Raw genomic sequence first — 24285 nt, forward strand, 5'->3', positions numbered from 1 at the left:
AAAACGTCCACGTCTTTGCACAGCATTGAGACTGACCAATAGTCTAAATCCGCACCCAACCCATCAGGTTACATAATGGACACTCCGAAAAAAGCACTGGTGAGAGGCCGAAACTGCAAAACAGTTCGAGGGATGGACGTTCCCAAGCCTGGCTTTGTACCAGTAGTACCATGGTCAAAATATATATATACTATGGCCAATTGACGTAAAGAATAAAAGTCGGAGTCACTATAATAAGGTATTGTTATTAGGCTACAGATATTCATAATTTGGCAAATCTGACACTCCATGTACCAAAAAGACATACTGTATATTCATTTAAATCTTTGTATTCCCAATGATTTGGTGTCCCACTTGCAGTACCCTCGTGGAGCACTAGGAGGTCGTGAGAAACAGGTTAAAAATGGCTTTTCTACAGCATTATCCCTGGCAAAGCGGGCAGCGCATGTGGAGCAAAAAAAGTGACGACTCTTCCAAACTCTTGGCTAATCCAATCCAGCAAAGAGGAGCAGAAGAGCTGATCCAGGTGTGGAAGGGACACCGGAGGGGCTGGAGATAACAAACCAGCAGCGCTGGCAGGACTCGTGGTCAGATTACTCATGGTTCTAGTGGTGCTGAGATCACCGCCTATAACCAGAAACACATTTCCACCAGGGCACGCAGGCACGCACGCACGCACGCACGCACGCACACACACACACACACCCGTTAGAAGCAACAGTGCTAGCTTGTTACAGAATGACGTGTTCCTCCTTAATGAATTTTTCCAGCGCTTCATTCATCTGAAGGAGCTTTGCTGAAAACACCATTTTCAAGTGTGCGCACTTTTTCCTCCTTCCCATCCTTTCGAAAAAACCCAAACCCCACTGCCTTCCAACCGTTGGGACACCGAGCCGTGATTGATGGGCGGTGCCTTGCTCACCCGCAATTAAAGGGGGGTATCACACATTGTGATATAGCCTGACACTACTGCTGATATTTTTGTTTCCCGCTCTACTGTGGATGTATATCATCTGCTATATTATCCACTGTGGCAACTAGGTAGGAGACTTATGCTTCAATCTGTTTCGTGAATTGAATGTTGCGTTGTTAGTCGCCAGTTAAATCTCCCTTTAAGCGGTAATCCCTCATGGCGAAGACAGCCTTACTTGTCCAGGGATCTACAGCCAACGTCTTCTGAGTTACAAACGAGCGGTTCATCACTCTGATCCTTTAACTGGAGTCGTCCTGCCACGGCCCTCCATCCGCCCTCTTACGTGCGCTTTGTCTTCCTTCACGCGGCTTCAAATTGAATCACGCCGGAGCTAATCATTAATCAATACCAATGGGCCGTTATGGAACAGTGTGTGTCTGAGGTAAAATACTGCCGCATATTTCTACAGCAATCGGTACGGCGGGCGTCCTCAGCGCACGGTGAGAGTGTGTGGTTTCAATCTGTAAATACTGTGAAATCGTCATGATCAGTATGCGGGTCACAAAGGGTTTTTTTGTTTTTTTGTTCTTAAAAACACGCGTAATAGGGCTATACCAGGTCTTGTGGCATTCTCTGGTTAAGATATCCCAATTGAATGGAACCGCAGTTCAATTCCAACCATGCACTGTCTACTCTCCTGTCACATGAGCAGATCCAAAGTTAAGCTATATAATAAAGAAATGATTGAGTGTGGGAATGACCATTCTAGGTAGATGACATAATGTCCCAAGCCTCTGTACCCTCAGGGGAAAATTCACAAAAGGATTGAGTGGCCTTTGCGGTCGCTAAATCTGTGCAAATAACACAAAAAGCAACCATCTAATTCTCAAAGCACATGCAAAGGGGGAAATGCACCGCTAACTGTGCTGCACCACAAATGCCTCTCAGTGCACCGATGCAATTTGCAAGTATTTACGTGAGGTATTATTCAGACATTTAGCGCAAATTGGGCCCTTTCTATGCAAATGACCGTCTTTGCAAATAACATCATATTCTCAAACACCAGCGCTAATAGCCACGCACAGTTAGAGTGAAATTATTAATGTCAGCAGAGAGCTAGTGGTAACTGCGCGGCCAAAAAAACCAAAAACGCAGCGGTGCCTCCGCTCCCGACACGATCAGCGCATACAAGTCAACATTGGCATTCGGGGTTGGCCCATTACGCACGGGCCAACCTCACATTTATAAGGGGTGTCACGGCCTGACTTTTCAGTGATAACTGTCGCGGCACCCCAAGGTAGAGATGCCAGTCCGTGATGGTTTTCAAAACGCACTCCAAAAGCAACTTGTTGGAACTTTTAATAATTGTTTGTTGACAAAAACTGTTCCATAATTCCTATTAAACTCAAAAGACATTGAAAAAAACAACTAAAAGTTATAGGGAATAGTGATAACGTCGTCACAATTGGCATTAAACCACAGATGGCATCGAACGCCAGGACCATGGACAGCTCCGCTCAAAACACATTTTTGTAGATGAACAAAAAAAAGAAAAATAAGGTTATTATATGTGGATTTGTATGTTTTATAAATGTTTTATAGTCACTGCATATAAACCAAAAAATACTCAATTTGCATCTAAAAGTATAGCATGTTTGAATCTGTGAAAACAAGGGCAAATTGCACTCGGCAACAAAACTTTATGGTCTTATCGTTATTGTCGCAATATCTTTTGTGAATCGGACGTTGAGACGGCGCTGATATCCGGCGCAATCGACGCGCAATTCATGGTGCTATTAGCGGCCGCAATCCATCCTTTTTGAGTGTTAATAATTTGAATAGGTGAGATGTAGTCTGACTCACCGCAGGCAGGTTGTTGGTATAAGCCTGCCATTGTGCGACTATTTCAGTCTGCATTCTACTCCCCTTCCGCTATCTGCGTGTTACCATTTTCTCCAGCGCTGAAACACCGCTAAAACTGTGAGACGAGGTCGCCGATGATGAAGTTATGTTTGTCTTTTTTACTAATTAAAGTCTTATCACATAGTGGACATAGTGGACACACGTCTTTTACTGTTTTAGGGTTAGGGTTAGGCATTTTTATGGCGTTTTTTTGCAGGGCTTTAGCCATTTTAATGCCAGGGCTTGCCTCCCCATATGCAAAGGTTTCACCAAAACAAGTTCCGAACCCGACACTATTTTGCAAGAGCACCACTGACGCTTCCTGCGCTAAGCGCTGCCCAAGAAGATTGTGATTGGCTTACAAAACACAAACAAGACAAAGCGCTTTTTCCCCTACACTGGAATGAGAGTAGATTGATCCAGACCTTTCTCCAGTGCCGGCATAGCACTAAAACGAAGTGTGGAGATAGGAGATAGGAGATAGGCCATGCAAGACTAGGTGAGATGTAAAACATAGGATTGTTTTTCTATCTGCCTATGACATGGCAAAGACAGACAGCCTGAGGAAATGACCCTATATTTCCATTATATTGTTGTTAAATGCGAAATATTCAGGTTAATTCCCATGGAAAGTATCCACCTTTGAATATTCCTAAAATTTAGCAGCCTTAATAAGTATTAATGATCGGAATGATGACCAGGATGACCCCATCCACTGGCGAAGGTGCATGCGTGTGTGTGTGTGTGTGTGTGTGTGTGTGTGTGTGTGTGTGTGTGTGTGTGTGTGTGTGTGTGTGTGTGTGTGTGTAAAGTCTTAGCATGGAGACCCTCGATCCCTCCAGCTCTAAATACAGTAGATTCGATATAGATGTCAAAGACCTTTAATCGTCCAATTATCTGAAACATTAACGTTTAATAGGTTGAGAGCTGGGCCGAGTTAATATATTTAATACGGCTCCAAACACTTTTACTTTCACACCATCAATCATCGTGTTAGACGTCGGCACCGGCCTTTATTAAAAAGCTGATGTCTCATTTGGGAGAACACTGTTTAAATACACGTGGAGAGTTATTTACACGCCTGAGTGCATTTAATGCCTGAGCGCAAATTATTATTGGAGGTCGAGGTCAAACGTGAACAAAAAAAAAAAAATGGTTATAAAAAGACGTTGCCATGTCTAATGTGCACACATATATGCAGTTAGGCTCTTCCCCACATGAAAAAAAATAAAAATAAAAATAAAATAAATAAATAATTACAAAAAAAAAAAAAATATATATATATATAATTTTTTTTATATTATTTTTTTTTTATAATTAATTTTTTTTTTAATCTATCTATCTATCTATCTATCTATCTATCTATCTATCTATCTATCTATCTATCTAAACCGGAAAATGCTAATAATCGCTTAATCTTGAATCTTTTATCTAAATGCTTTCATTTATTCGCTGCGAGTCTCTTTCAAACATGAATAACAAATAAGAGTTATTATTTCACCGCCAGAAGCCCCACACGTCTTTAAGTCTTTAGGTCTATCTCCGTTCCACATTTTCACTGCGTATCCAAACCTTCCGCTCCATCCCCACTCACCTCCGCAAAAACCGTAATGAACCCGGGCGCTCGCCGCTCTCCGGCTCCGCTCCATCAGCTGTAAAATAATGAGCGCTTCCTCTAATGGGGGTTTGTGCGCTGGGATATTAAAAGGCAGGTGCAGATAGAGTCATTAATTAGAGGTGCACGGGTCTGGGACGCCTGATAAAGAGCTGCCTCACCTCCAGAGCAGCCCAAACACACTCACATATCTACCATGGTGGGTTATGAAGTGACTATAGCTGTGGAGAGGTACGCTATGAGTAGAGTAGAATAGAATGTAGTAGATGAGAATAGAAGAGGGTAGAATTGAATAGACTACAATAAAGTACAGTGGAGTACAATAGAATCGGGTAGAACGATGCACAATACAATTTGACAGTGTAAAGCAGAACTAAATAGCGTGAAATAAAACATATATAACATTCAATATTCATTTTCACCACCAGTGAATGTTGAACTGCCTGAGCAAGTTCACACCCACACAATACACACACGCACGCACACACACAGCATTTGTTTTCTACCAAAGGGCTACGTTCTTATCCATCTTGCAAATGTACATTTGAAAAATATTTAATGTATTAAACTAAGGCCTTCCTCTGCATTAACAGCTTTTCCTCTGTATTGTTTCCGATGTCATATTATTCAGATGTGGCATTGAAGGGGACCCATTATGGAAAAACTCCCCTTTCCAGTGCTTGTGCACAAACGGTGAAATAACAACAACTCAGTCAGTTTTTTTTTTGTGAGCTCTCTATTTCAGAAAATAGAGAATAATGTGGTGAAACAAGCCGTACAGATTCGCCGCCCCTTCCTACGTCAATAGGTGCAATTGATCGCACGTGAATCAATTGCAAAATTCAACATCATAGTGAAAAACCGAAGCCCGAGCCGCAGGAGGCGGAGCTCAGCTGGAGCACAACTTATGCCTTGTAATAAATTACAGAAGAAGTGCGCTCCGATTCAATAAAATATGATGATTTTTTACAACATCTCCACTTGATTTGACCATTTGAGAAGGCAGAACAGAGACCGGCAGCTTGTGAGACGTGCCGGTCTGCACCGGTACGCACTCCATGAGAGTAGTTAACGTTATGAATATGATTTGGATTGTGATATCAAAGATTAGATAATAACGTTAAACCGGAACACGATGCTGTGATATGATGAGCGGAATAGGGAAAAGAAGTCTGATTAGACACGGACGTGGTGGAGGAGAGGAGACGCACTTGCAGTGTGTTGAAAAGTTTGAGTCGACTCTTATGGCTCCCACGCATTTATTATTATTATTATCTATGTTATTGTATGAAATATTTTGTTTATATTTATTTCACTACAAAAAATATACATATTTATAATGATTTAATGTGACTGGACTCAAAGTTACTAATTGAGAAACAAGTGTTTTGTTTACAAATCAAGACTTGATAGGGTTTGGGTTAGTGCTGGAAAAAATACATATGTTAAAATCAAATTGAATCGTGTTAAGAGACGCAGACTTCTCTATAACAACGACTGTAACTCGCTTAATTCTGAACTGATTTTCACGAAATTGAGTTTGTTATAAACTTGAAGAAGAAAATGAACACGATACTGGAATTCAGTTACTGGGGGCGGATCTAATCATATTTATTTCATTCACTACCATGTTTAAAGGAAGAAGGTATCATGCCTGCCTCATATTGCACTTTAATTTAACAATTGAGCATTGAATATTTTCTATATTTTAAGATTTTATTCAAACATTGGACTTCTTGAAAATTGTTTTCATTTAAGGCCGTGGGCAAAAGTATCTTGCTTTAAGTGTTTTCCAGAATAAATGGAAAGAAAAGTTGTATCTGTCTCCCTTTTTTTTTGTTTTGTTTTGCTGACCCGAAAAATGATCCGATCCGTGACTCAAAACCGTGATAAGATCCGAACCGTGAGTTTTGTGATCCGTTGCACCCCTAATTAGAACCGCCCTCCATCTGAGTGAGTCCAACCATGGGCTGGAGGATCACAAGCGCCGCTGGGAACTGCTGTTTGTTTCACAGACCAGCACAAATCTTTTCAAAGAAAAAGGAATTGATACCAACTGTCTGTGAAGAAACTGCAGATAATGGAAACGTAAGTATTTAAAAAACAATTCTGCTGCGTGTATCTTTCTAAAAAAAAAAAGGTCGGCTGTCGGCCAGACGGCCCACCCGCCGCTGATTGGTTCGAGCTTTCTTAATGTTTGTCTGTCTTGCAGAGGGGATCGGCGCACCGGCTCGTTAGCCGACCAGGAGCCAGGGAGCGGAACGCCATCCCCCCAGCACCTAAAAACCACCACCACCATCATTATTACCATTATTGTTTTTATTATTTATAATTTTAGCCAGCGAGCCTTTTGTTCCTCTGCATAATAAAAACTCTTGCCATGTTGGCGCACCACGGCGAGAAAGACCCTGTCTCCCTCTCTAAACCTCTACTTGTGGGCAGAGACCCCCCACAGAGCATAATAGGTCCCTTTAACATTCATAATGAGCTCATTTCAGAATACACCTCCTGGTAAGTTTGTTGTCCATGCCTCCATTCCTCCCAGAACTTGTTTTTTGCTCTTTCCCTCTCACCATCTTTCCTCTCTGCTGGGCTGAGCGCGTCTCCCGCAGCGTGAAGACGTTCCCGCAGACGGAGATCTCCCTCCAGACGCCTGGCTTGGAGTCCTGGGTGAAGCCGTGCCGCGGGTGCATCACCAGCACGCCGTTGGTGGTCAGCCCGTCCATCTGGCCGTCCAGCGTCCGCCATTTGGCCGCCTTCTCCTGGAGGGGGGAGGGCATCACATGGGTTAGATGTAAAGTGTGTTTTTATTTTATATGCGATCAGCAACAACATTTAAACCACTGACAGGTGAAGTGAATAACAGTGATCATCTTGTTCCAGTGGCATCTGTCAAGGGGTGGGTTATATTAGGCAGCAATTGAAAAGTCAGTTCTTGAAGTTGATGTGTTGGAAATAGGAAAATTGGGCAGGCGTAAGGATCTGAGCGACTTTGACAAGGGCCAAAATTGTGATGGCTAGAGGACTGGGTCAGAGCATCTCCAAGACGCACTTGTGGGGTGTTCCCGGTATGCAGTGGCTAGTACCTCTGAAAAGTGGTCCAAGGGAGGACAACCGGTGAACCTATGATTACGGTGGCTCATTGATGCGCGTGGGGAGCGAAGGCGAGACCTTCTGGTCCAATCCCAGATCAGAAGAACTACTGTAGCACACGCTGCTGAAACAGTTAATGCTGCTATGATAGAAAGATGACAGAACACGCAGTGGATCACGCTTGCGGCGTATGGGGCTATTATGGCTAATATTAGGCAAGTGGTTTTAATGTTGTGGCTGATTGGAATACAGTTTGCTGCACTATTTCCAATTTTTGGCAGAATGTTAATTATTGATACAGAGGTTTACTGTTATGGTTTTTCTTTGAGCAAAAATCTTCTAGTTTATTGTATATTGCCATTTATTTTATTTGTTATTGTTTATTTTTAAATTTATTTCCATTGTTAACTGTTATTTTTTAAGGTTTATTTGTATTGTCTATTGTTATTTTTAAGAGTCAAACTGTTCTTGTTTCTTGTTTATTTCAGGATTATTTCTTCATTTATTGTTATATTCCTGTTGTTTATTGTTACTTTTTAGGTTTAACAATGTTTTCTTGTTCATTGTGTGTTATACGATTATTATTGTTGTTACTTTTTATTTTTTTTTGTTTATTATACATCTTTTCTATTTTCTTGTAATTTTTCTGTGCTTGACCGCTGTTTTTCATCTATCACCTTTTTTGTAGCTTTAACTTCCGTCCTTCTTTCATGAAACGACAAATGCAAAATCGAAGACACACGGGCTTCCCCTCATCCCCCAACCGCCTCACCCCCAGGAAGATGTTCTTGGACGAATCGAAGCCGGCGGCGTAGATGCGCGCTGTGTGCGGCGGCGTGCGCTGGCACATGATGCGACAGGCGAAGCGCGAGATAGTGCTCTGTACCGACTGCGTGTCCATGTTGCTCTGGCTGCCCGCCACCGTGTCCGTCACCACAAAGTCGATGGGGCTCTCTGTCGATCGCCCGATCTGGGGGAGGATGATAGTGCGAGAGAGAGAGAGAGTAAAGTCCGAACATGACGACTGACCTCGTGTATAGAGAGAGGGTGAGAGATAAACATGTTTACGGTGGTGCTCTGAAGTTTGTAAACCCTTTAGAATTTCCTTAATTTCTGCATACATCTCACCTAAAAATGAGAAGTCCAAAATAGATAGATATTCCAATTGAACAAATAACACAAAGAGATGATGTAAAGAAAATGAAATTAAATAAAGGATATATGTGTGGTTACCTGGAACATGTCGGTGTTGCTGTCGTGGGTGTATTCCACCACTACTGTCTGAATTCTAGACAGAGTGTAGGAGATGCTGTGCTGGTCTTTGTTGCTTATGGCCTGGGGAGGAAAGGGGAGAAGGAAGGAAGGAAGGAAGGATGTGAGGAAAGAAGAAATGAAAGAAAGGGGAGAGAGGAAGGAAAGGTGGAAGGAAGAAAAGGAGAGAAGGAAAGAAGAAAGGATATGAATAAATATAGAATGAAAGAATGAAGGGAGGAAAGAGAAGGATGTAGGATGTAAGAATATAACATAAAAGCAAGGTAGGGATCAAGGAGACAAGGAATTGGGGTCAAGGGAGAAGAAAAGGAAGCAAAGAAAGAAAGGAAGGAATGACCAAGAGAAGGAAGGAAAAAACAAAGCAAATGGAAAATAGAGAGAGACAGACAGGAAAAATAGGGAAATAAAAGATGTTTAATAGCCACTTCTAGACCTAAAAGCAACTATGACAAACCACACAGGACTTTATATTATTGCAGTGTGTGTGTGTGTGTGTGTGTGTGTGTGTGTGTGTGTGTGTGTGTGTGTGTGTGTGTGTGTGTGTGTGTGTGTGTGTGTGTGTGTGTGTGTGTGTGTGTATGTGTGTGTGTGTGTGTGCGTGTGTGTTACCTTGGCTGCCTGTGGTGTGCACGCCACGTGCATCGTGCTGGGTTTGACCCCGTTTGCCTTTGGTCTCTTAAAAAGGCCAAATCGGCTTTTACGTCTGCCTCTGTCTCCGTTAGGCAGAGAGCCATTGTACCTACACACACACACACACACACACACACACACACACACAGACAGACAGACAGACAGACAGACAGACAGACAGACACAGACACACACACACACACACACACACACACACACACAAACATAAAAAAACAATGGAGCATTATTGTCTAAACAGCAGGATAACATGCAGGAAAAACTGCCATTGTGGAAAACCCTCACACACACACACACACACACACACACACACACGCACGGACACAAGCATGCAGGCACGAACACAAAGCCATACAGTACTTTTTTCACATAATGTCCACATCAGCAGAAAACTCCCAAAACATAAACCCAGAATGGCTGGGAAAATAAACTAAATGAAAATAAATGAGAGACTCATTCTGCGAGACACACTGAGAGCAGAGTCTCTGTGACTCCAGTGTGTGTGTGTGTGTGTGTGTGTGTGTGTGTGTGTGTGTGTGTGTGTGCGCGTGTGTGTGTGTGTGTGTGTATGGGGGGGGGCGTTCTGCTATGTGTAATATCACGTCTATCCCTGAGCATTTCACATATGTTTGTGTAAGTGTCAGTATAGACCAAGAGTCGTTCATTGTCTGGCCTTCATTATATGAGTTGTGGAAACAGCATTGTCATTCATGGTGTCATATCCAAAACATGACACTTTTGAAGGCACTGGGGATGCCACAGTGAGGAATTTCCCCCCACCAGTTAATAAACTCATGACAACACTGGTGCTACCGGTCACACCGGACATTTAGCACCGAGTTACGCACGGGCGCCAATTACGCACGGGGGGAGACAGGTCCCGATCTAGACCTTCTCTTCAGTCTTCTATAGACTCTGTTCCTCTCTCCTCCCGCGATAAGTGAAATGTGACCCTGCAGACTGTGTGACTCCGCTGTGCGCGCACAAGCAGTCGATTACACTTTCACTTTTGTAGCATCGATTGCTAACACCCTTAGTATAAAAGTATAGAGTTTTTTTTTTTGTTTTTTTTTAATTGATTAGCGTCAGTGCCGATAGGCGAAAATGAACTAAATGGGTTTTATTTATAGAAAAAAAAAAAAAAAGAAAAAAGTCATGTAATCTGTTTAACACCGGCAACACCAATAACCGCGCCAAACCCGGAAGGAACTGGAGGACAAGGAAACGCAGTAAGAATGGTCCGTCCGTCCACTCTTTTAAACCTTCCCCTCATATTAAATGTGCCCCTTGACGGGAACGCTCATACTATCAAACTATGATTCACCTTCTTAAAGGGGACGTATTTTGCAAAACTCACCTTTTACTACATCTACATTTGGTTCTGACGGACCTACTAACGCACAAAATGTCAAAAAAAGACGACCTAGTCAGTTTTTTGAGAGCCGTCTGTGGACCGAGCCGTTCCCATTTGCCGCCAGCCCCTATGTCACGGTGGGCTTCAGTAGAATTAGAACCGCCCCCGATCTGAGTAACTCAACAAACAAATCTAATAACTAATACCTAACAAATGTAATTTTATACAAACAAATTATTACCAACTGTCTGTGAGGAAACTACAGATGGTGGAAATGTAAGTATTTAAAAAATAATTCTGCTGTGTTTCTTTAAAAAAAAAAAAAAAAAAGTATAAAAAATAAGTACGTGGTACATAAGCTGTAGGCTGCAGCTGATCCGCTGAGCGTTTCTCTAAACAAAACCAAGAAAATTTGTGCGTTTTTAATGTTAAAGTATTCATTTATTTTAATTTATTTTCCGACGTTTGCATGAAACCAAAAATCTGCGCATCTGAGAGCCCCGATGCGGTGTCCTGGAATGGTGTCCGTGTCTCCGACAAGCCTGGAGCTCGGCAAGCAAAGTCGAAAAAACAAACTTTTAAATGTTGCCTTGTAGATCGAATATGAGCGAAGATTCAGCCACTGGATTGCTAATTTCTCGCCTCAAATTTGTTCGGAGACAGATTTTGGTGGACTGATAGGGTGAAATCAGTAAAACCTGGAAGCCATGCTCAAACGCCATTGGCTCACAGAACCCGGAACTCGTGCTTAAACCCCACTGGCTCACAGAACTAGGGGCCTCGGCAGGGTGGCTCCTCCCACAAAAAAACAGCCCTTTTTGGGATAAGGTGGTATAGAGGTAGGTTAGAATGACTAGGATGCATAATCTGAGTAGTATTTAAGCTAAAATCTTCAAAAACATGTTTTGGAGATCTCCGAGACCTATATTAACTTGTGTAAAAAGGAGCACAATAGGTCCCCTTTAACATTTTGCAAATATTACGATGGGATTCAGAGCGGAATATAGTTATGAATAAACACAACCCATTAGTAAGCCAACTAGCGGGTGCTCCAAACTAAAACTGCTGTCTCCCACGGATGAGAAAGACAAAGAGAGGGAGGGTCCATCCACGTGGACCAGACAGGCCCCGGAGGGTATATAGTTCACCAGGGTGAGAGAAAAGAATCTCAGCAACGTTTGGAAAGCGTAACTGCGGCAACAGGGGTAGCCGAAGGGGGTTAAAGCCCGTACCCATGGAGACGGTGTTGCCGCGGGGCGGCGTGCTGGCGGGGAAAAGCTGGGATGTTTACCGGGTGCTAGTAATAAAGAGTTGTGTGAATAAAGTGTGTGATTTTACAATTTGTAACACAGCCGGGTTTACGACGAGTTAGCCGGTGTGTGTATGAGTGTCATAAACACTTTCTATGTAAAGACGTTCAGTTGGCAACAACACGCTGATACTGACTCAGCACGGACACCCTTGATATTCCAGGCGACTAGCAATTACAAAATCGTCTTAAGTGGCTGCACCGGCCTCACTCGACGTAGGAGTCATTCATCCTCAACGGTCGTTCACAATCCTTTATACGTTTCTACTTTGGCCCTCGTCCTTCGGGGAAAACTGTTCCCTTCAATCGCCTTTCACATTTATTAGGAGCTCGTGTTGTAAGGAGTGTTGTTGAGTGTTGTAATCGAAGACGTCCAAGTCGAGAGATAACGCTTCATTGATCCCCGAGGGACCGTCAAGTCCATCAGGTCGCAGGTTGAGTCCAGTGAGGGCGTCCAAAAAGTCTAAAGGTCGGGTGTCAAGAGAAATAGGTCAATAGGTCTTGAGTCCGATTAAGTGGCACAGCTGCAATTGTACTAGTCTCATCACAGGAAGGGTCGAAATTTGACCCATTTCACCGTTTTTTGTATCGCATGGGTGAAAGGCTGTTCATCCTTTTGATTTCCCAACAAAAAAATGTACAAGTGAGTGGCTACCAGCAGTTAACGCGATGTTTTCACATGCAAATTAAATTAAAAGTCAGACTGGATTGATTGACTGATTCGCAGGATGCAACTTGCAAAAATACGTTTTTAGTCTAATCTTTTGGAATATTCCTATTGTGAAGCAAGCCAAGTCCGAATACCGGGGGGCGGCTTAAATCTCACAGGTTTTCACCCTACACTCAGATTGTACAGAAAAAAATGTGACAGCTAAATTGAAAAGCCTTCCTACAGAAACAAACATTAATGGCTGAAGGACGTTCTGGCTCAATGGAATAAAGGTCATTTTAACAACGTACGGCTAAAGAAACCTCATATATGAGATAGAGAGAGAGAGAGAGAGAGAGAGAGAGAGAGAGAGAGAGAGAGAGAGGGTTTGAATCTCTCCTTGGCTTTTTATGTTAGATTTATGACACACTCACACATGCACGCGCGCACACGCACACGCACGCACACGTGTGTGCAAAAACACACACTCACACCGGTGTAAGGACAAATATCTATACGCACACCCATGGTCATACATAGCGCCATTAATATATGCATTTACTCATACTGCTGAATAAGCCCCACCCCCACAACCACACACACACACACACAGCTGCTTTCGTGGACGGGGACGGTGGGGTTCGGGGCGGGATCCAGTGAGGTCAGGTCTGGAGCCGGTCCATGTGAAACGGGCCCGTTTCTAGAATACCAATGCAATGTAAATAGTGGCCTCTCCAGAGACTCGGCAGCGTTCCTCCAGATCGGACCCGCGACCCCGCTGATGTTGGGCTGGGGGTCGTACAGGAGGACAGACCGCCACCGGGCTGAGCTCCCGCCCCCCGATGGGAGTGGCACGGACCCGGAGGTTGTTTATTTACCAAAAGGAGGGGGCAGAGTCCCGACTCCCCTGAATACCTCAATTACAACAAAAATTCTCTCAAGTAAAATCCGTCGAATCAAGGCTCACTTTTGAATCCAAGAGAATGAAGAAGAATTTTCAGGATTTTCCGGGCAAAATAGATAAGGAGATATCATTCTGAAGTATTTGGAGTACGAGCCTAGAGTAAAAAAAAAGTAGTACGCTTCAAAAAGTGTGTTTGTCAATGTGTTTGTCGTCCTGGGTCCCAAAGTAGTGTGGGTCTGTGTGTGTGTTAGTTCTGAGTCATACGCTCCTTTTTTTTTAACCTGCCTGTCGACCTCAAATCGGAGGAATTTAGTTCTAGAATTAGGCGAATCGTCAGCCATAGGGATAAGTACACTTAAATCAAATCCAAAACATTGAGGCATAGATACCTGGCACAGTTTATCACAATGTTGAAACACAGCATGTTAGAACAAGCCATACGAAGGCTGGGTAGAGTTGGCAATTTGACATAGTTCTTGGTCGCACATGATATCTGAAATATGGGAGAAGGAAAATTGTGGTAAATTATACTGGCAAAAGTTGATGCATTTTAGGCCTCTTCTTCCTCTTCTTCTTCTTCTTCTTCTTCTTTCCATATGGATGTCATACCCGTCTTCTGGCACAAAAATTGCCCCGCTGACCTTGAAGTGAATGTGTGGCCTGACCTTGAACCATAACACATGGCCGCAGAAGTGGTTGTCACATGGAAAACGAGGCTTCCCACCCTTGTAAACATAAAGCGTTTTTCCACGTTGGCAACTTTTCACCATCGCCTCCCAGACAATTCTGCACCGACGCAACCCATGGCAACAAACATTGAGTCAGCTGGAAAAGGCAAGTGTGTGTGTGTGTGTGTGTGTGTGTGTGTGTGTGTGTGTGTGTGTGTGTGTGTGTGTGTGCGCGTGCGTCCGTGCGTCCGTGCCTGTGTGTGTGTGTGTCTGTCTTAGAGAGGAAGCGAGTGTACGTCCCCACAAATGGGTGCATGTTTTCACGTGTATTGCTCAACTCCAGAGAAGTTAAATACCCCAATGACCGTTGTGGGACACGGATGTACAGCCTTCTTCAGGGCGCGTCGCTGATTCGAAGCATATCGCAACGTTCCGCTGTGTACGTTCGCGCCGAAAGTGTGAGCGTTTTTCAGGGTGTGTCGAGTATTCCACACGGAGAGGATCTGGGCACGTTCCAAGTGCGAATGTGTGCGAGAGTGTGTTGTGGCATTGTGATGGAGTTTTTCCGACATCTGTGTTCTTGTGAGGAGTGGGCTCGGACAGGGAGTGGACGGATATAGCTCTGTTTGGGTATCCAAGAGCCATTAGTCACCTACAACACACAATCCCTGACTTTTACTTGAGTTAATAGTCTAGATCATCGGCTCTAAACGGGAGGTACAGGAACAACGGTGCTACACGGTGCTGGGTTCCAGGGTGTCCCCAACAAAATGATTAATAGTTAAAACTTCACCATTATTAAATTTCTGTTTATGTCATTAATGTTTTGTTTTCATCATATAATCATCCGTGTGGAAGTTTGAACTGAATCATATCTAACAATAAAACATTTTCTCAGATTGGGGTCCCAGAGACACACTGCACCCAATGCAAATCAAATTGAGGGTCTCTGAGAATAAAAAGGTTGAGAATCATTGACGTAGATAATCAAACTTATTTCCCGTTTGATTGACTGCACGTCTGTTTGACCGTTCCAAACGCTCAGGCGTCCACTTACCCCAGCACAATAAGCTCTCCGTACTTGACTGTTACTTTGGTGGAGGGGATGGTGGAGATCTTGTCCTGCTCTGGGGAGAACATGGGGTTCGGCTGGCGGGGAGTCTGGAGGAGGGGCCGGTGAGACGGGTGAGGAGGACCGGAGGAGGGGACAAGGGAAGGAGGGGAGGCGCAGTTGGGTGGTGGAGGAGGAAGAGGAAAGAAGGAAATAAGGAAGGGGGAGGTCTGGGCCTCAGCTCCGCCCTTTCATGCTCATCTGTCCCGTTTGCCGGTCCTTCCCTACGAAGGAGGGGAAGAGGGAGAGAAGGAGAGTGGTTACTGATTGCATCAAATCGCTGATTATTAAAAGATAATTTGGTATTACAAGATATTAGCAATAAGACCAAGTCTGTATCAAAATGCGGGGCGCACAGCGAGAGCCCTGAGATGTCTGGGAAAAAGATCCATCATTTGCATAAAAAAAAAAAAATTCTCGACAAAGAAACAACTACAATCAATCATAGGTTTGTTTTGATCACTTTATGATAGACTACCACTAGACCACTAGAGAGCCTCTAGTGGTTGAAAAGTATACATTGTGAATTCATGATTATAAATAAAGATGGACAACATTGGCAGAAACCATTATATTTGTAATGTGATTCTTTCCAGATCTGTGGTTTAGTGAGTATTGCAATTAAATATTTCCTAGCATTTTGACACTAGCATAGCCCTTTCTTCCTCATTAAGTGTGAAATACAAGGCTTTTCTTTTCTTTTTCTTTTTTTTGTATGCCCAGCGTGCTGACAGCACACGGCGTGGCATGCAGAGTTTTTCCGAATCTACAAAATCGTGCAGTCTGAGATAGTATCGGCATTATTGTCTGTCGTAACTGGAGTAACGAATAATACTAACAGAGTATCAATTCATTTTAACAACTTCCTACCTCGACAACGCAAAATATTTATTTCCGCATTTCAATTCATCAGCTGAACTGGATGGTTTTGTTTGGTGATCGACATGATACCTGTTGAAATTAACTTCAGTTAACACTGCAAGGTCATTCTCCACAGTATGATTAAGTAATTTATTTATATAGTACATTTTCTCTCTCTCTCTCTCTCTCTCTCTCTCTCTCTCCCCCTCTCTCCCTCTCTCTCTGTCGCTGACGTTGCTCTCGGAGTACAGCGGAAATAACAGCAGGGGGTAGAGGGAGTGAGTGTGAGAAACATGACCATGAGAACAAAATGAGCCGAGGCTTCCTGTTGAATAAGTCGGCTGAAGTGCTTCCCATGCGCTCGCAACATCGTGGGCCCCAGTTTGGCTTGTGACCTTCCCCTGCACGTCAGCGACAAACCTCTCTCACCAGCCTCAGTGTGCCACTCCCTGTATCTCCTCCATGTTCACTTTATCGCCAAAAAAATGCGTATACACCGGGCTATGCATAAGCACCGGCACGGTGGTCTGACAGTATACTTGAAACCCCCCCGGACCAGTTGATCAAGCCTTTAACTGCTCTGGTGTGCCAGTAACCGAAGCCCAAATTATAGAAATGTTCCACGTGATTAAACCCTTACATAAGGAGAAAAAGGCTATGTTAAAATACTGTAGAAAAAAAAAAAATACCTCAGGGCCAGTGGCTTTAATGGCAGGGCCAGATTAATTCAGGAAGTTACTGACCCGGAGACTGAGAACCAGTGAAAATCGTTGCTCGTTTGTCAACCCCTGATAGACAAATATGCTCCTAAAATTCACAGAGTGGATACAGTGTCAGTTGGGAGCCTTGCTCAAGGGCACTGTGACAATGGCTGTTGAGGGTGAGGTTGAACAGTAGGAGCTACATCTCCATTGCTTTGAAGGTGTATCGCGGACAATTCACATGCGGTGTCCTAAAACACTTTTCAAGGGCTCTTGGAAGGTCACACTACGGGTGCGAAGTTAGTTCCCATTGGGCATTTTCGATTGAAGAGATGCGCTACAGGCAGAGCTTCAGTTAATTAGTACACGACAGAACATTTTACAGATTCGCTTCTTTCCTATTTTGGGCGAAGTCATTTATTTTTTCAGGTGAAACAATGTCCCCCGACATCTTCTTGAGGCGGGTCCAGTCAGCAAATATCCTCCCCTCCTACAACTCCCAGCATGCCCCTGGAGGGGATGTTAAGTGTTTCTGTGTCGGGCGGGGAGGGGAGGTACTTCATAAAGAGGTCTCTGTTAAATAACTATTAGATCACTGTTTGGAATACGCCTCGCATCTGTGGACACACTGTTCAAACAGTTCTAACTGCTCAGTTTGTCCAGGAATGTCGAACCGTTTGCCCAAAGGAAAGTACATTTCAGTGAACGGTGCAGCTGGGAACCAGCGTAGGAAACAATATGCATGTTGCAATTCCGAAAAAATCGTCAAGTCGATCAAGTTGCGTGAATTTAGGACAAGATGGCAGCTGGCATTTGCAATCACATGGATGTAAACAGAGAAGCTTGTTAGTTCATAGGGTCAAACACAAAACATTTTCGTTAATATGGATATTGCTATTATTTATTGCACTTGGTGTTTGTCATTTGCATTTCCTATTCCACACCTTGTTCCAATCCTGGTGATCCTGGGAAGAAATGTATCTTTCTTTTTGTTTTGCTTACATTTCCAAGTGTGTTTTTTTTCTTCCCCAATTTCCTTTCCCAAGTCCCCTCTTCTAAATACAGATTTGTGGTGGGTGTGTGTGTGTGTGTTTGTGTGTATGTGTGTGTGTGTGTCAGTGTGTGTGTGTGTGTGTGTGTGCGTGCGTGCGTGCGTGCATGCGTGCGTGCATGCGTGCACTTGTGCGTGAATGCCAGTGTGTGCTTGTGAGTGGACAGGTGGTTAAAAGACTGTTCAAAATGCTGAACTGCGTGTAGGCTTGAGCCCCATATGCTTGCATGACAGAGGAGGTTAATGCCAGGGTCACGCTCTCTCTCACACACACACACACACACACACACACACACACACACACACACTCACACACACACACACACACACACACGCACACACACACACACACACACACACAGTTGTACCGAGAAAGAGAGCGTGAAAAGAGAGGGAACTGACTCCCTGAACACCAAATAAAAAATGAGTGTGAGTGCTGCAGGTCATATTACTTAACTGGTGTCCAGCATGCTGAGTTATGGTTGTGTTAGTGTGTGTTCTGCTCTTTCAACTCCTCGGCACAGCGGCGGGCCCACCGCTTCCAAGTTCTTATTTGACCTCCGTCTTCCCCCACCATCTCCTGCTTTGGTTAATGGTGTTAGGGCGACAAGGGTTAAGGGGGTCCTACTGGGTCTAATGCGCAAAGCATTGGCGCCCAGAATGTTGTAGTTGAGGGTCCTGTTTCCTGTCTAACTTCCTTACATTCCAATGGGTAAAGCCTGGTGCTAAAGTATAGATCAAACGAAGAGCGAACTTGAGGAAAAAGCCGCAGATTAACATGTCCCATTGTGACCCTTGTCAGAATTACTCAAAATTTAGTGAAATCAGGAGGGTTGGTTTAGATAATCAATACTCTGATACGATTCAATTATTTGGTTTCAATTTCAGAATTGATTTGAAAATAGCAATATTAATTTTATTTGGAAGCTGTGCAACCATTTTTGGCTTAAATCAAATTCCACCCTAGTCAGAAATGAATTTAAATTGACACTCTTGTATGAGACAGAATTTGTTCCGTGAAATATTTTTGTAATGCTCGGCAGACGGTATAGTGAAAGGTTGATTAATCCAATTCACTATTGACATAGTGAATTGGTTTAAAACCAAACGAATCTTGGGATCCTGCAAAATACCCAGCCCGAATATTCCGGAGGATGCATAGAAAAGTGCAATGGGTAGATTAGTGTTTTCCGACTCAATCCTCAATAACCCATGTCGGGGAAGTCCAACCTTGATACACTTAATTCAATTAAGAGTCACACATTGTCAATGGCCTTAATTAGCTCAATGGACACGGCGTGTCCCTCGCACTGAGGCTCACCTGCGGAGCTCACAGAGCACGGGGTTCGAGCTGTAAGCAGAAGCACCGGAGCCGATTCGCTCCGACATGCAAGAAAAAGTCCCTCACCTAATCTCCTGCAAAAATAACTCTCCTTCCTTCAATTCTGTCCTGCCTGCCACGCTTCAATCACTCACTCCTTGCTCTTTTGCCCCCTTCATACCGTTCCCGCCTGTTGCCAGGGGAGACCAGCTGTTTGTGTGTGTGTAATGGGTTCATCATGGCGAACAAAGTGCAAACAAATGTTTCAGTGGGCGGAGGCAGAACTCCTTTGCACTCATTGTCTGTGTGTGTGTGTATCGTATATGTGAGTGATTATTGCATACATGGTTGTGTAAAAGTTTTTTTACATTGAAATTGAGAGTGTGTGTGTGTGTGTGTGTGTGCGTGCGTGCGTGCGTGCGTGCGTGCGTGTGGTATCCTGACTAAGCTCTCCGGCTTGGCAGGGCGGCGTGACACAGAGCTGCCGTGGCCTCTCGCCAGCCGCTGCTTAGCTACAGAGACACACAGCGCTACAACAATAGATCCAGAGCGCGGTGCGTCTCCGCAGACGCGCCGCTGACAGCCGGAGGAGAAACTTCACACCTAGCAGAGCGGCCGAGCCAGCGCTCTTAAATACAAAAAAAAACTTTAACTGCCCGGCAGCATGGGCAGCACCTGCCGACCGACTCTCCCCCCGCTGCAAGCGCGGCGCAACAGCTGACACGTAGAAATGCACGAGCGTTCTCTCTCTCTCCTTCCCTTCCAGAGCCCGGCGACAATATCATTATGTTGATATTCTTCCCTGAGAGTCGAGAATTTAAGGTCATCAGAATATGGCGATGCAGTTTCAAGATGTCGGCAGATATCGGAGAGGTAAAACGGAATACTTTTCAAGACCTTTTTAAGATAAATTTCAACAAAATGTAAGACTAAAATCTCCTCATCTTGTTGCTACAGGGTCAAAAGTGAGCAGGAATTACGAACAACACGGTTCTATGAACTGCTATTATAAGTTTAATTTAGGTCTGACAGCAAGGTAAGTGATTAGTCACTGACATAGTCTCTTACCCAACCCGATCTAAGACATACTTTTGTACACAATGACAGGTAAGTATGATGAGAATTGGGTTCATCTAGAAATGATGGCCTCATAAATTTAGACTTAAGACTACTCAGTGACTTGTTACGACTAATATTTGTAAAGCTGAATTTAAGACATATTAAGACAGCCACCCCGAGTTGACCTTCCCGACTCTTGAAGCCTGAAGTGCGGAGGTTCGGAGAAGCGGCGCCTCGCATATGACTTGCATAAACTACCCTGGACAACTACTTCATGCAAATACCAAAAGTCTGACACAAAAACTTGCCCCCCTGCTAACAGAATACACTGCTGGGTGAACATGCAGGTCCGCATGCACAGCCAATCAACCACAAGCTGAGGGATTATGGTGCAAACGCAAGTCTAAGGTTAAACGGCGTGAATCTCAGAACACCATTCAAGCTGCGGCAGGGGTTTGGCTGGGAGAGGAGTAAAGTGTCTTATACAGAGGTCCACGCACAAAAAACACTAAGGGGCCAACTGATTCACAAAATAAAGTGCGCAAATGATATGCCAGCGGAAAGTCGACCATTAAGTTTTGCCGCTGAGTGCAATTTGCCCTTGTTTTGTGTGTGATCGCAATTATCCATGTAGCAAAGTATAAATGGTAGCTTTACACCAAGAACACAGGCAGGAGAATGGCAGAGAGAGGGAGCAAAATGGGTATCAATGGTTCTCTACACGGCATGCCCAGGGCTTCTTTATTTTGTTAAATTACGAAACGTAGGGAAATAAATAAATCAAAAATAAAAACGCGTGTTTTTATTTATTTTGTTTGGAAAACAGGGAACGGGAAAGCCCAGCGTAATGGAGAGAGAGTGCGCGGAGGGCGTTCGCCCCGATCGCTCCATCTCCATTACACACATTTGGGGGCATTGGGGTGCAATGCCCCTCCACCCCACCCATACCCAAATGCAGAGGGAGCGATTGGAGCGTAGCACGGAGAGTGCTCCTCTCTGATAAATCCGGGGCCTCATCGGAATTCCAAGTTTATTCTTAAAACATGGGGGTATTTAATTTTTTTTGTGGCCCTAATAATCGTCTGTATATAATAACCTTATCTTTCTTCTTTTCTTTTCACTCCGATAAAAAAAAACAAAAAAGGGGTTTGAGCAATCTTTAGACCACTGCAGCAGCCGTGTTGGATGGACCACATTTATGGCTATAACTTTTAGTTGTTTTTTCCCCATCTTCTGAGTTTAATAGGAATTATGGAACCGTTTTTGTCAACGTTTGTACCGTTTTTTGAACAACAAATTATTTAAAGTTTCAATGAGTTGCTTTTGGAGTGTATTTTGAATAGGGCTGAGCGATTAATCGAATTCAAACCGACATCGCAATATAGCACATCGCAATTTTCAAATCGCAGAGCCAGCAATTAAAAACAAAAAGTGGGGTTTTTTTTATGTTCCACAATCTAACCAAGTACAGATCTGGTACAGATCACTGGAAAGTCTGGGCATGGCATCCCTTATAAATGCGCTTCAATTGCATCAGCTCTCTAAGGATGATCGCGCACCGCTGCCTTTGATTTTATTTATATTTGGTCTCCGAGGAGTTACCACCAGCTCTAGCCAGACAGTAATAATTTCCCTCTAACTGCGTGCAGCTATTAGCAAATAGCACCAGAGCACCGAGACGCAGCACAGTTAGCGGTTCATTTCAACTTTTGCGGGTGTTTTGTGAATTAGACGCTTGCTTTTTCTGTTATTTGCGCTGGTTTACTGTAGCCGCCGCAAAAGCCGCAAAATCCTTTTGTAAATTCGCCCCAGAGAGCCCACTGTATTTTGGTACTAGAGTAAACAGACATGCTTCTGATCCAAGACCAAGAGCAACTTCACGCTTCATTCGGGCCAACTGGGTTGGGAACGTTCTATTTGCCAGCCTCAGTCCGACGGAGATCCCATGGATCTCAGGCCGGAACATGGGCCTTGGGAAAGGGGGATAAAATCAACCTGCAATTTAGGCATTTCTGTATTTCAGTCTTGAATGGGCCCAAGTTGCCTGAGAAGCAAAGGAAACTCTTATTTCATGACCCCTGTTGTCCAAGTCCATTGCTTACACATCTGGACTCCAGTTGGAAGCGGAGGAAAGAGACCAGCCTGAACCTTATCAGGAAAACAGGTCCATATTGTGGAGAGTGACCTACTTTCCTGCATGGGTACGCGAGGTGAGACTCTCATGAACCCTGATAGTGATACCCGCAGGCTGATGTGGGTCATCAAATCAATAAATTATAACGGCTACCTGACACCGTACACCAATACTTCTCACTGCTCTCCCTGGCACTGGAAGGACAATCACAGTGATATACCGAACAGAAACACACATAACGCATAGTTAATTGCACAAACAAGAAAGAAAATCAAATTCGGACAATTTTAGAACATTTTAATTTCTGTCAGAATGCCTCAATATGTATTCATGCTGTTGTTGATATTGCTGAATTAAGGGAAAATATTGTTTAACCTTAAATAACCAAAACTAAAATCAGTGAATAATAATCGCCAATTTCCAATTGCATTGCCAATGTGGAAATTAAACAATAATATTAAAACAAAACGGTCTCGTAACTGCCGCAACAACCAAAAAAAATAAAAAATAAAATAAAAATGTATATATATATATATATATATATATATATAAATAATAACAATAATTTGGCTCAGTTCTCTTCTACCTCTGTACCTCATAAACATTGACACAGTAGAAAATTACAGTTAAATGACACATTCATTAATGTAATTTATGGTGTGCGATGCTTCAGTCTATTCTGTTCTCCTGCTCCCTACAACAGGGGGTTCACAGCACAAGGCCATCAAAAAGTGCCCCTATAAGAGTGGACATAAGTGAACTGGTCAAGGGGCCACGCTTCATATCCACTCTCATTAGGGGTGAAACGAGTTTTGGTCAAACGATATTTACATTAAAAAAGGAAGGAAGGAAAATGTTTGCTGATGCAATGCAATGCAAATGCATACAGGGTGGGTGATGAACCCCAAAAAAGAAGAGTGAGCTGATGTTAAGGCGGTGGCATCTTTGATCACTACCAACCAATCAGCGAACGATACAACCGTCCCGACTACATCCTGAAACACCGTGAAAGCTTCATGCAATCTGCGTATGGGCCTTAGAACTCCACCGCTGTTTGATGCCGGGAAGCCCTATGGCACAAGGGTATTGTTCAAAAGATCACAACAACCTTTTTCCAAAAACAGAATCTCTTTTCTCTCATAAACCCCCCAATCCCTCCCCAAAACAACTCTCTGTCTTTTCATCTTTGCATCCCTGGTGACAAGCTCTTGCTCCATTCATCAGGAATAGATGGTAAATGAAGGCACCAGGCACAGCAACAACTGGCTAAAAACACTGGTGGCGCATGCAAGGGGTAATTAGTAATACTCTTGTTAGACATGGTTAGGGGCAACGCCTGCTCTGCATAAATGAGTCTTTTCTCTAACAGGCATACTATATACTATAATGTTGTAGGTTAACAGGCTGTATAATGAAGTTATTAAATTTACGGACTGCATTCAAAATGCAAGCATACACCTTTGGCAAAGGAGGCTCTGAAAATACACATTTTATAATTAAATACAGATTTATCTCCCCACATTGTTTAGTCATGGAGATTTTAAATGGGAACATGAGTGTCTTGAAATTCAAAGCAGATGTAAGAAATCCTGTGACACATTCGATGCCTAAATTAAATTCCAATAATCCTCAATGTTTCTATTAAGGAGATAAAAACATATAAATGAAGGGACGTTGAGAGTAGCATCCCGATCGGAGACGTTTGGTTGAACAGCAGGAT

At 43.5% G+C, this 24285-nt stretch overlaps 1 protein-coding gene across 1 annotated transcript in view; it reads right to left on the bottom strand.

Moving 5' to 3' along the window:
• The window catches only part of peli1b (pellino E3 ubiquitin protein ligase 1b), a 48036-nt gene that overhangs the window by 4203 nt on the left and 19548 nt on the right, over nt 1-24285 (bottom strand). Inside the window, exons 2-6 of the mRNA XM_080016186.1 lie at nt 15385-15662; nt 9405-9534; nt 8757-8858; nt 8296-8493; nt 7004-7192 (exon numbers count right to left, since the gene is read on the bottom strand). Of these exons, the coding sequence (XP_079872312.1) occupies nt 7004-7192; nt 8296-8493; nt 8757-8858; nt 9405-9534; nt 15385-15467 (702 nt within the window). The 5' untranslated portion in view covers nt 15468-15662. The remainder of the gene's footprint in view (nt 1-7003; nt 7193-8295; nt 8494-8756; nt 8859-9404; nt 9535-15384; nt 15663-24285) is intronic.

This window comes from Zeus faber (genome assembly GCF_960531495.2).
Source record: "Zeus faber genome assembly, chromosome: 16".
In the NCBI taxonomy this organism is placed as follows: Eukaryota; Metazoa; Chordata; class Actinopteri; order Zeiformes; family Zeidae; genus Zeus; species Zeus faber.